This window comes from Nyctibius grandis, chromosome 5 (genome assembly GCF_013368605.1).
Source record: "Nyctibius grandis isolate bNycGra1 chromosome 5, bNycGra1.pri, whole genome shotgun sequence".
Classification (NCBI taxonomy): Eukaryota; Metazoa; Chordata; class Aves; order Nyctibiiformes; family Nyctibiidae; genus Nyctibius; species Nyctibius grandis.
Window position 1 is genome coordinate 4,293,592 of NC_090662.1, and position 13,025 is coordinate 4,306,616.

The 13,025-nt window shown below is 42.1% G+C and overlaps 1 protein-coding gene across 1 annotated transcript in view; it reads right to left on the reverse strand.

Moving 5' to 3' along the window:
- Nucleotides 1-13,025, reverse strand: part of MKLN1 (muskelin 1) — a 103,747-nt gene that overhangs the window by 61,959 nt on the left and 28,763 nt on the right. The window contains exons 5-6 of the mRNA XM_068400578.1: nucleotides 10,331-10,440; nucleotides 6,231-6,423 (exon numbers count right to left, since the gene is read on the reverse strand). Coding sequence (XP_068256679.1) covers nucleotides 6,231-6,423; nucleotides 10,331-10,440 — 303 coding nt within the window. The remainder of the gene's footprint in view (nucleotides 1-6,230; nucleotides 6,424-10,330; nucleotides 10,441-13,025) is intronic.

The window sequence follows — 13,025 nt, forward strand, 5'->3', positions numbered from 1 at the left end:
AGCTTGCTTCCCAGAAATGTTTCCTTCTGCTGGGAGCAGTTCCACATTCATCCTACTTGCACTACTAACCAGCAGCAGTTTGTTTTGGAAGCTGAATCACCACCTGTCTGACACCACCGGGGGAGAAAAAAAAAAGGAGGATTTCTAGGTGGATTCTGTATCTGATGCCAGACCTATTCTAGCACAATCCTTACGTTTCTTGCCAGGACAGCACTGCTGACCAGGTCTCCAAAGCTTCTGCGAGGTAGTGAAGATCAGATCTAGGCCTGCTCAGGTTTGTCAGCTGTTTCCAATGAATCAGTAGTTTAAAATTAAATTTAATGATCCCCACAGGAAAAAAAAAAAAAAGCTTTAAGAGCAAGTATTTAAGGGAATTCTTTTCCTTCGCCCCAGAGGCCTCTCATTTCAATGTCCATGTTTACTCCCTAAAATTACAGCCAAAACAAGTACTTTTATTTTGTACTATTTTCAAGCCCTTCACAGTAAGTTGTGACGCATTTTGGATGTAACAACATGAAGTTCACAGTGGTTAAAGCTCAGTAAATTCTACCTCCCTGATAACGAAAGCCTTTATTTTGTCAGCCAATTACAGGTTACCTAGAAAGGATTAGGACAAACACCATGGACAAAAATATTTAACTTGCTGAAGCCAATCAGGAACAAGGAAAAGTGGTATTAAGTTTCTTTTTAGACAACACACATCTCTAGATAGGATTACTAAAATCTATTCACTTCACTGCCAGTGGCAGAAAAAACACTTCAGAGTGGCATTTAGCCCATAATTTCTGGAGTTGGGGTTTGGTTCTTTTAAGATTTTTCTTGAAGAAAAAAAAAAAAATATACCCAAAACACCTAAACAGATTGAGGGTTTTGTAGTCACAAAAATCCTTCTAAAAGAAAAGCTGTAGGTGATAACAAAGATGACACTAGATAAAAATCCAGCCATTACTCAACAATTTCCTCAAGACATGGGAGCAACAAGGAAACACATGAATTTTTCCAGCCTCAAAGCTGTAATATCCCCTCCCACTTCCTTCTTAAGAAAAACGAAAGAGGATACTAGGTTTGCTCTCAAATCCCTGCAAGGTTGGACTCGATGATCCCAGAGGTCTCTTCCAACCTAGCTGACTGTCTGGAGGGTCTGACCTACGAGGAACGGCTGAGGGAGCTGGGGGTGTTTAGCCTGGAGAAGAGGAGGCTCCGAGGTGATCTTATTGCAGTCTACAACTACCTGAAGGGAGGTTGTAGTGGAGTGGGAGTCGGCCTCTTCTTCCAGGCAACTAGTGGTAGGACAAGAGGACACAGCCTCAAGCTTTGCCAGGGGAGGTTCAGGTTGGACATTAGGAAGAATTTCTTTTCAGAAAGGGTCATTAGACATTGGAAGGGGCTGCCCAGGGAGGTGGTGGAGTCACCATCTCTGGAGGTGTTTAAGAAAAGACTGGACATGGCACTTAGTGCCATGGTCTAGTTGACGTGGTGGTGTCAGGGCAACGGTTGGACTCGATGATCCCAGAGGTCTCTTCCAACCTAGCTGATTCTGTGAAGAGATGCTGCTTCTATGCCAACCCTACCGTCTTCCTACCATAGGCTTTGGGTCCCTAGCAAGCCTCTCCCCTCCATACCTCCCAGCACTACAGAGCAGCAAGCCAGCACCCATACTTTCTCAGAACCAAATCCAGACATATTTGACAGCAAAATTAAGGTGTACACGTCTGTCTAGAGCTTCCAGGAGAATACAACTGCGCATGCTGAGCATGGGGAAGCATTCGAGCCTGCAGGCTGTGCATCACAACTTCTTGTTTGCCGTACGGGGCCGACTTGTCAACAGATAAACACATATCACATACTGACACGAGAACTGCCAGAAGGAACACCTCGGTCCCCAGAATACTAATAAGAAACTAGCAGATCTTCAATGCATTTCAAGCAGCTTTCTATGTCTACAGTAGCTGCAAACGGTTCAGCTAAGTAATTTGCACTCCACATACTCTCTGTAGGAATATTAAGCAGATTTTTTTTTCTTCAATAATATAGGCCGTCTGAAAGCTATAGGAATGAGTCCAAACGTGAAGCATTTGAACCAAGTCTGTGAACCAGCTGAGATTTAGGGAACCTTTTATTTTTGAGAGGAAGTCAGGCAGCTGCCAGAGTTTCCATTTGCCCATTTTCTAAGTGTAATGCACAAGTCAAAAGAATCTGCGGGAAAAGTGTGGCTGCCTGCCACTGAGCTCTCAAAAGAAATCATCTGGTGATGTGAGGTGGAAGACAGCGTTCATCATTAGCAATGCAAAAGAACAAGAGTTTAGCTCTGCTAGCACTAATTCTTGACCACCTACTCTTTTTCTACATGACTAAGCCTATGGAAAAAGCCTGCAAGAGATGCATCGCGTTTCACTTTTTTAATACCTACCACTGCAAATATCAGCCTCTGCAGAAGACATTTTAGGCTGAATCGAGTGTGCAGTATCTCTGTCAACCTCAGTGCACTTCTGTTTGTTCCTTTAAGGCAATGAACTCTCAGATCAGCACGAGGTCAGAAGTTCACATATTCATGTCCAGTCTGTTACAGAACAGTTCGCTCTTTGAACAATTTCAGGGATAATTTAAGCATCTGTGTATCTCAATTAACTCTACACTTCAACTACACTACACGGACCATACACAGGACTGAAGTCAATCTGCTTTTATTTGGAACAACACCACCTTAGAGAGGAGCTCGGCTGTAAGAACACCCACACCTTCGAGACTAAGCAGCAAGCTATGGAGGCTTCACAACAAAGCTGCTAAGAAATAAAATGGCAAAATGCTGGGTGCTAACGAGCCTCTTTCAAAGAGAGGAGCTTGAAAGAGATGCAGAACTGAGCAAGGACAGGTGACTGAAGGACCACTGGTAGGTAGCAGAGAGGAGCAATACTACAGGAGAATGTGTTGAAGGCTGAAAACACCAATTACCCTCCTACCAAGAAGGATCCAGCTGCTAAATACCAGCTACATTAAACACCTTGACTTTCAACTGTCATCTTGTACAACACTGAACAAGCTATTCCAGCTGCAGTTTCAGGCTTTTTGTGGCTATCAGAAGGGGTTTGTCCTATTCCCTCCCCCACCATAGCCCTATCAGCTCCCTAACCTGGTTTGCCATGTGGCAGCACAAGCACCAGTGCCAGCAAGCGAGGGGCCAGGGGACACACTGTCCTGAGTAAGGGCAGGATCAACTCAGTTTGTAAAAACCCGTAGTTGTGTCAGCTTAAAGCAAATACGGGATACAGCCTCAGTGTCTGGGGATAGACAGCACTTCTCTCTAAGCCTGCTGGGAGATGGCAGAGCTTTAAATGGGTACAAAAGCCAAAGACAGCATAAAGAATTGCAGAAGTATGGGGGAAGGGAGGTTAATGTATCCGAAGACAAGCAAAATCATTAAGGATGAGCAACGGAGCAATGAAGATGCGTACACTGACATTTAAGTTCAGCTAGCGAGGTGCCAGATTAAAGTGAAGTAATATAAACATCCTCAGGCATATTATTCTGTCCCTCAGAAGCAGTGACGAAACTTAATGATGCTACTTGAAGACTCTCCTGCTAAGTTATCTACAGTCTGTTACTAGAAATACTTGCTTCTGTACTTTCTGGAACAAAAAAGGAGGACTGATAAGACAAGCTACAGAATTTCTCTAGTTTGCTTAAGTGATGCCGGAGTTCCTCAGCCTCCAAAGAGGGACACGATTACAGGAACCAGGGAAGCAGGTTTATTAGAATCGTAGAATGGTTTGGGTTGGAAGGGACCTTAAAGATCATCTAGTTCCAACCCCCCTGCCACAGGCAGGGACACCTTCCGTCAGACCAGGTTGCTTCAAGCCCCATCCAACCTGGCCTTGAACACTGCCAGGGAGGGGGCAGCCACAGCTTCTCTGAGCAACCTGGGCCAGTGTCTCACCACCCTCACAGGAAAGAATTTCTTCCTAAGAACTAATCTAAATCTCCCCTCTTTCAGTTTAAAACCATTCCCCCTTGTCCTGTCACTACTTGCCCATGTAAAAAGCCCCTCTCCTGCTTTCCTGTAGCCCCTTCAGGTACTGGAAGGCTGCTGGAAGGTCTCCCCGGAGCCTTCTCTTCTCCAGGCTGAACAGCCCTAACTCTCTCAGCCTATCTCCATAGCAGAGGTGCTCCAGCCCTCTGAGCATCTTCACATCAAATTCACATCAAATCTGACAAGAAGCAATTGTCCGTTTGTCAGACAGTACAATACAAGACCTATAGTTTTCTACCAGGAGAGTCCTTTGTCAGTGCTTCCACATCTGGAAAAGCTGAGCACTGCAGACCGTAACCCCACTCTCAACACACAAGGGGAAACAGAAGCACCACCTCAGCTTAAGTCCTAGGGGAAAACTGCTGGATAGAATAAATGCTGTATGTTAAATATTAAGTAGTAAAAGAAATCAACATTTAACAGCTCAAAAAATGAGGCCACAAACATTCACTTCATTAGTGCCCAAGAAAAAGTCCATTTTGAGAGAACTTATTCAGCACATTCTAGACCTCTAGTGAAATTTCATTCAAGAAACAGTTTCTACAACAGCTTGCAATGAAGTGGAAAGAGGACGGCCTCTAGGCACTGACGATATTAAGCCACAGCCAAGGCAGCAGACCAATGCATTGATAAAACCATCACCATATAGCACTCCTCTGGCTCTCAGCAGATCCTGTCTCATACTGGTGGGCTCAGCAGCTCCCTCCAGGCACTCGTGTCTTTGAGAAACGCTGCAAAGACAGTAACAGCCAGCCACAGCGCCCTGCTGCTTTTTCATCCTACAATCCTCCCTTGCCTCTAAGATTCAGGAGGAAGCTGCTGGTTGCAAAATTCCCCTGCACTGCAGGAAGCTGTTCACATCCCCATGCCAGCCAACAACACTACTTTGTCTCAGGAGGGCAGGCAACACTCAGAAGAGCGAGGATGAACACTGGCAATTCTCAGTCTCAACGCTTGTAGCTGCTCAGGGAGCTCAGTGCAGGGCAGAGCTCAGCCGTTCTATCTATATAGTTAAGAAACCTTGAGCCAAAAGCTATAGAAAGCCATTTACTGCAGTTTCTGATGGCCTGCTGCAATAAACTCCCTAACACTGTGCTTAGTTGAACAGCTTATTCACAAAAAGATGGTGGATTTTCATGGAAGACAAACCTCGATTTTAAAGTTATCATTTCTATCACATCCAGTGCGGAGAACCATTTCCAACTTTAGTGGCACAAACCACACTGATGGAGTCAGGCAGGTATGCTGGTATCTATCCAAAAGGTATTACAAAATGACTGATTAGTCCAGAATTAGGAAAAACACCTCTGGTGGCAGACATCCACGAAATTGGTCCACTAAGCCCCTACCTCTACTGGCATCAGACACAAGGTTCTCTTCTTACGCCAGTACAAGTTTCCCATAGTGACCGCACAGAGTCTAAAAGCACTAAACCCACAGCCAAGAGCACCTCTGATTTATCAGACCATGATCCAAAAATCACCACACAGGTCTTGGGAGACCCTTCAGTGCAATGGCCCAACTCTTTTTGTGTCCCATTCTATCAACAGAAAGTAACTCTCCCCCATTTCAGGAGTTTAGAGGTGTTTACATGCAAGTGCTTCTAAGTTGAAAGTTTCCAAGTAAAAAATTAATAGTAGTTAGAATGAAACCAGCTGCCAACGTCCTGCTCTGCAATGGAAAACAGGCTCTGCCCCCAGTCACTGTGACTTCTACACCATTCTCCAAGGACTCTTCTCCCCGTGAGCAAAGACAGCATTTTCATTCAAATACAGCTGAAAAAGTCTGCTGAAACACCAATGAGGTGGCAAGCTCTAACCAGAAACCACAATACAGATCACTACTGAGAACTCAAGTTCTGTGCTTCCCTGCTCACCACTCCAGTGACTTTTCTCATAGTTAAGCTCACCTTCAGCCTGCCAGCCACTTACGTGAAGAGCTTGTCTTTACCCACTCAAGCACTGTCATTTCTGAGAGAAAGAGACTCCAAAAGTAGCAGTTACAAGAGATTTCATGACTGAATTTTTAGCCTTCATCATACACATACTCACAAAGTCCAAAAGCTGACAGTACACCACACTAGATATGAAATAGCACATGGATTAGCCAGTTCTGCCACTAAGTACATTAACATTCAAAGCAGTAACATTGCAATTTTTTTTTTTTTTTTAATTCATATACCAGACCCCTCTGATTTTCTTACCATTCACAGCTTTTTCTATCAGTTCTTCACAAGCATCAAAGTCTCCCTTCAATACCAGCTTGTCATGCAGGTCTGTCAACATAGGGTGCTCCAGAGCAATCTTGGTTTTCTTCTGCAGCGACTCAAAAGCTTCGGTGTAGTTGTGCTGACGAAAATGCTTTAGGCAAAGGCGAATGGCTTCCTGTTCACGGTACTACTGGAACACAAGAAAACCTATGAGACATGTAGATTTTTTCTTTCACCAGCACTGCTGGGAGCTACCTGTGAACCTGCCTGCAGAGAGAAGCAGGATATCTCATACGCACTGCACATAAATTGCTCACGAGCTTACAGAGGAACGCTATATGAAAGACATTACAAGCTGTGCAGGCATTTACTTTCCAGGAGTATAAAAATTATACAACTTGGCATCCTCCAATTTAATAAGCACACAAGAAGAGAGCGCACAGCGTCCCAGATCTCCGGAGTGACCATTATTTCCCCCCCCATCTGCCCAGCCCTGCTGTTCGAGGCCTACCCGAAGCACAGAGCAGGAAAAAGCCTTCGTTATCAGCGTTACATAATTTGATTGTGTGACTCTTATGTAACAAAATAATTTAGAAGAGTTAAGTAGGTCACAGCTTTTCTAGAAGCAGCAGAGGAAAAAAAAAAAGCCAGGAGAAAAAGAATACTTGCAATGACCACTGCTCCTGCAAGGGAGAGGCAGGGCTGACCCCAAATCACAGGGGTTTCGGATCAATGGCAGCGAGGATTTACGTGCACCTCAAAGATTTACCTTCAAACTGTTCCTGTGCATCTTGAAGCAGAAAGCTCTGCTTTCATACCACAGATGAGCCAAAGCTGCCCCTTTCCCACCCAGATGAGGAAAGGCCAGAGGAACCCACGCTGGGTCGAACATCCACACACGGAAACACGAGGGAATAGTAAACTCTGCGTAAGGGCTACAGCTCGTGCTGTTAACCTACCAAATCATCCACTGCATTTGCAAAGCTGCTAACAATATGCATAAGTAACAGATTTTTTTTAAGTTGATACGTAGCAGAACCACGTATTTTAAACAGACTCTTCAAACCTAAATTCTAAGGCATTAAAGAAATAAAATAATGTCAGTTTCCATCTTAACACACGTCTAAAAAGCAAATGTAACTTTAAGTATCTATAAGACTGATCAAATTACAGAAAAAAAGATTTTACTCCTAAATGGACGCTACTGCTAAAAGTGAAGTTTATGGTATTTAAACGAACAGAATCTTTCTGAAAACCTGGAACTAACACTAACATTCAACAAAAATTAGTGCTCTTGATATAACAGCTCTATAGCGAGAACCTTATAAACTGAAGCAGCTAAAAAGAAACACGGCCATGTGCTATATTTTTAGTTCTTAATCCATCAGTATTTCACAGCTGCAAATAGCCAGAACTATGCATTTTTAGAAAACCAGTTCCCAGCCCACATGAAAAAGGCCAAGGACACGTACCGATAAAAATGCAAGACAGTGGCAAAGGAATATTAAAGCTAAAATAGAGTTTTACAGCACAACTGGAAAAAAAAACCCTCTTTTTTTTTTTTTTCCTAAGAGATACCTAAGACACTGTCTTTAAGCAAATGTTCACTTACATCAGTCAAGGCCAAAACCACATGAGACTGTTGCTCAAAGGGATATCAAGCCAAAGGATAGCTGCACACCAGTAATAACCAGCTTCTGCACTCTCAGCTCCTCTCATTTAGACATCAGGCAACATTCGGACTTGGCACATTTCCATTGAGCCTCTCATGACTGATAAGACTTGGCTTACAAAACATGAAATGATTGTTGGATGCAGGTTGGCCACTTGATGCAATATACAAGTTTGTATTTCAGTGACACCACAGTAGTACTTCAGAAGTTAAATGTACAAACTTTTCTATGCAAAAAGGTGTATAAAAAGTATATAAAAGGCTCCTTTTTAAATACTGATATACAGGTTTAAAGAGATGACAACCCAAATAATAGCTTTGATCTGAAGCTATAAATAATTCCTGTGGTTAAAAATGCAACAAGAGCATGAGACTAAGATATTAACACTGTCAAATACACTAGTAGAATTAAAAATATTTATGTGTTCATTATAAAAAACAAAAGCCATAGCCATTGATAAACTGCCACTTGCTGAAGGATGCCCACTCCAGTAAAAGCAAAGTGGTAAGGCTTTCAGGAGGCAGTGGGCTGAGCTGGACAGCAAGGAGAAAGCAGCAGGGAGGGAACTGAGGAGCGTGCTTGCTGTTTTGAGTCCTTATCTGTTACCCCCAACTCCACTCCCTTCAGGAAAAGGAGGTTTGGTTGGCTGAAGCACACACACAACAAAAAGGATGGGCAACTTCATGTAGAACTTTCCTCTTGTCTGATGCCTCAGGCAGTAGAGAATTATTAGACTTTGAAGTCTTCGAGACTTCCAAGAACATGCATGAAAATATTCACACTGTCTCAAAGAACTGGAAGAAACAGGTCAACCTTTCTGCCTTTCCCCAAATATGTGTCAGCACATGTATCCGCCTACGTGGCTCTGGCAACAGTGGTCTCTCAGGACTAAGAGAGGAGAACATCAGCGAGACTCATCACCAAAAACTTGGCAACTGATCCTAGTAGAGCCCAAACAACCATGACTAAGTCTCTGCCTTGCTGCTTTAGGGCTCTAAGCTTTAGAAGAACAATGCTGGCAGCCCTTGAAGAAGCTGTCACTACATACATGCTGACCACGAAAAGTGTCGATTCCATGGGATAACACCAAACAAAACAGATGCTGACATCATCATCAGATGGCTCCTGACCAAAAAAAATAAAAATCAGAGCTTCCTGGTTGCAGCAACTGGTCAAAAATGCCAGAGAGACCACCATGTGCAGAGGCAGCAGAAAGGAGCACAGAAAACCATCAGCAGCTTCTGTCAACTGGACTTTTCAGAACTGGACATCAGTAATCAGCAGACTAATGACCACAATACAACTTTAATCATAAAGCACCTACAGACAACTTCCACTGTGACTGCTAGTGCTGTTTTTAAATCCTCCATGAAGCAGCTTGTGATGTTGGTATAAATGCATATGAGCCAGATAGCACGGCCACAATGTTTCTTTACCATACTGGCAGCACCATAAACTGGTGAGGGAGTCTCAGTACTACAATGCACAATTTTTATCTCCTTTTAAGTTTTTCCTTCTGGAAGCAGAGACGTGCTGCTCCACTACCCAGTCTTATTCAGCTGGGAAGGACATCTTCTCCGTAACAGAATATGAATTTTATGAATTGTTCCAGAAGATCTATGCATAAAAAGTAGCAACAAAATGAATTCTGGTTGTCAATGTGCACTTCCCTCCCACAGGAGAGGCATCTGTTGTACTCAATTAAATACACTTTATACAAATAATGTTTAGAACCCTTTGAACTTTCTGTCTATCAAAGTGACAAATGGCATAAATCATCTCATCTCACAGTCCAGTGGCATCAGTTCCCCTCTGTTCCAGAGTATTCAGCAAAAAGACAGTAAGAGGGAAACATCAGAAGTGCAAGGAGCTGCAAAAGGAAAGACACTAACATGGATTCTCTTTAAAACAAGCTCATTTTTATACTTGGTAACAAAAGCTGCACATGTAACCCAAAAGGCTCTAGGCTCACATATAGCTCTACAGAAGGACTGCTATGGTAAAAGAATGACTGATCAAAAGGCAAGAAGGAGGAGAAATGGAATCTCATTTTCTACGATTCATTTCCCTTCCTGTACAAATACTATTTTACTAATATTGTCCCCTTTGACTCAGTGTTCCTTTCTTTTGTTTTTCTTGTGATGTCTACCTACAGGGGTTTTTTTCTGTGGTGTTTTTGGGGTTTTTTTTGGGGTGTTTGTTGGGGTTTTTTTTCTTAAAGAGATCAAGCAGATACAATTCAAAAAGATTCACTTAGAGTCAAAGTCAGCCATGTGGTATGAGTTTGAACTCTGCGTGTTTGTTGTTTTAATAGCTGATATTCAAGGAATGAAAAGGTCACGTAATTCCAGTAAGAGAAGTTTCACAAGATTCTGAGACTACCAAGCTTCAAACAAACAGGCACCTAAAATGCAGGCCTACCTTGCTGTACCAGTTGAGGCACGGCTGGACCACATCTGGATCATCAATGCCATTAAGTTCAACATACCAGATACTAAAATTGAAGCTAGGTCCCCAGGATAAGAGTGGAACTGGAGAAGAAAGGAAAAGGAGAAAAAGGATGCATAAACATCAAACAACCACTGAATTAGTCTTATCAGGCTATACATAGTACTATTTCAACAAAATGCTTTTGATGGTTAAATAAAACAGTATTTCTGATTTGACAGAAGTTCTAGTTCATTTAAGCAAGCTTAGGAAAATTACCAAATACGTCACGTTAAAGCAGTCATTTAAAGCAACCTGTGCCAAGCAGCATTAACACAGCAGATCATTACAAAGCAGAAGCTTTTTAAAGCAAAAGAGCAAAAATACTATCATTTAAAACAGCTCAAAGAGGCAACAAGCTTTGACATGCATGGGAATTACGAGCACACTAGTGACAGTATTTGTTCCTCATAGTACATTTATTTCCACATTTGTCAGCAACAATTATTTTCCCTAATGGTGAAGACAAGAAGCTTGGGTATTTTAAATTTTACAAATTTAGTAACGTCTGCAAGTTGTGGAGGAGGGAGGGAGGGAAAACTGACAGCTTCCAATTTGAAAACTGTATCCAATTTTTTTTTTTTTGTTAACGCTTAAATCTGTGCAGCTTTTCAGCTAATACTGTTTTATCTGCATATTGGAACAAACATAAATACTAAATGACCCATGAAACGCACTGCAGCCTCTCACCTAAGGCTTCTCTACCACTCTGCACTAACATCTATGGTCTTGCACTGATCTATTGATTAACCTGTAGGTTAAGACTTGGTTTTGCTTTTCGGAGCAACTCCAATCCCCAGAAAACTGTGTGAACTCTGACTCCTTAAAACAGCAGTGAAATCAAGTGCTTTCGTTTCAAATACTTTTGTTTCCTTCTTATTTGACCATAACTGATAAACAGGAAAAGATAATATTAGAGATGAATAAGTAGTTACCAGTAACAGCGTGGAGTCCACTGCTTCCTCCCTTCCACAGAAACTATTTTTGCCACAGAGAAATTGCTTCTTGTCTTTCAAACCACTATAAAATACCACTGAGATTAACTTGTTGAACTAAGGGTTTTCTGACCTATTCCTTGAGGAAATAAAAACCAAAATTTGTCTTAAAGCTGTTCCTGAGCTCTTAAAGGTTCTTAACTATTTACACTTCAAATCAACTAGATCTATTATTTTCTGCCATGCGTTTGGGCACAAAACGTATGTTTAAATGCATGACACACTAGATTTTAAAGGGTGTTTCTACAAACCTATTGGTAAAGACTTATGACAACTTCAGGGAACTGTCACCAGGAGAAGAGATTTTTAGAAAAGATCCAAAGAGATTTTGAATACATGTTTCTTAACTGATTTCAATATCCATAAGTAGGTACTTCCTATGTTACAGCTCTCAAATCATCCTTTTCAAATAGTTTCTTTCTACTTGATTGTTCAGCATACAAAGCGAGATGCTTTCAGAGCAGTTCCTAGTAGATGCACTTTTGGGGAGACAGGAGAGAAGTGAATTGGTCAGAAAAAAAAAAGAGTCACATTGCATATACTCTGCCCAAGAAACTTCTTTCTTGCTTAGTTTTGTCCTCTGCACATGATGAGTGCTGGCAATATGGTACCTTAATACCATAAAACTTTACTACTTTTAAATGCAAGCACACAGATAAGTTTAATCCTGACTATCCCACCTATTAAGGCAGCAGACTGACAAAATACCACACGTAAGGGTGACACCTTTGATCTGTTTCAGACCTGAACACACAGACCAAGACCAAACTGAAGTTAAACTTGGTATTTGCTCAGCTATAAAGAATCAAAGCCTATCCATCAGCTCCTTGCACTGAAACACTGAACCAAACCACAGACCACCTCAAATGGACCGAGACCATAAATTTCCTGATGGTGAACTTGAGGCCAATTTCATAACACTGAGTTTACTGGGTGAAAAACCAAACCCAAGTATTACCACCTTCCCACCTCATTCCAAAAAAAAAAAAAAAAAAAAAAAAAAAAAAGAGGTGTCCACCTCTTTTTTTCACAGTTCTTCTAAGAACTTATACCAACTTCTCCTGGAAAAATTTAACAATTCACCCTCCTATCTTGGTAGCCAACTACAGCCCAAAAGACACATTAGGACGTGCACAAGAATCCTGTGTAGTTATCACCACAAAAAAATGCAGCGCCATCAACTTCCTAACACTTCCCCCCCTCCCAAGTTAACTCTGAGCTTTCAACAGTCTTGTTTACAAGAAGAAACACCAGAAATGGTGATTTTAACACCAAGATTTTCATGGTGCAATTGCCTATTTTAAGGAAAGCGGAGACATTAAGTTGTATAGGGAATGCAAAGTAAATGCTTCCCCCGTGCTGCACAGGCAGAGAAAACTGAATCTGATCTTTTTAAACTACTCCACAGGGGTAGAAAAAGAAACAAAGCAGAAGGATTGAAACTGTAATGTGATTTCTATTCCAGTTAGGAAAGATCAAGTGTCCCGCTGGATCATCTCTCCATTTTTGAACCTCTTCCCTGGCTCCTAGGCTACATGAAGGAGGAGACACCTCTCATCCTTTCCTCTGCCCTCTCCTTTTTGAGGCCTCCACAGGTGTGCTCAACTCTTTAGACAAATCCCCTTCTAAAGCAG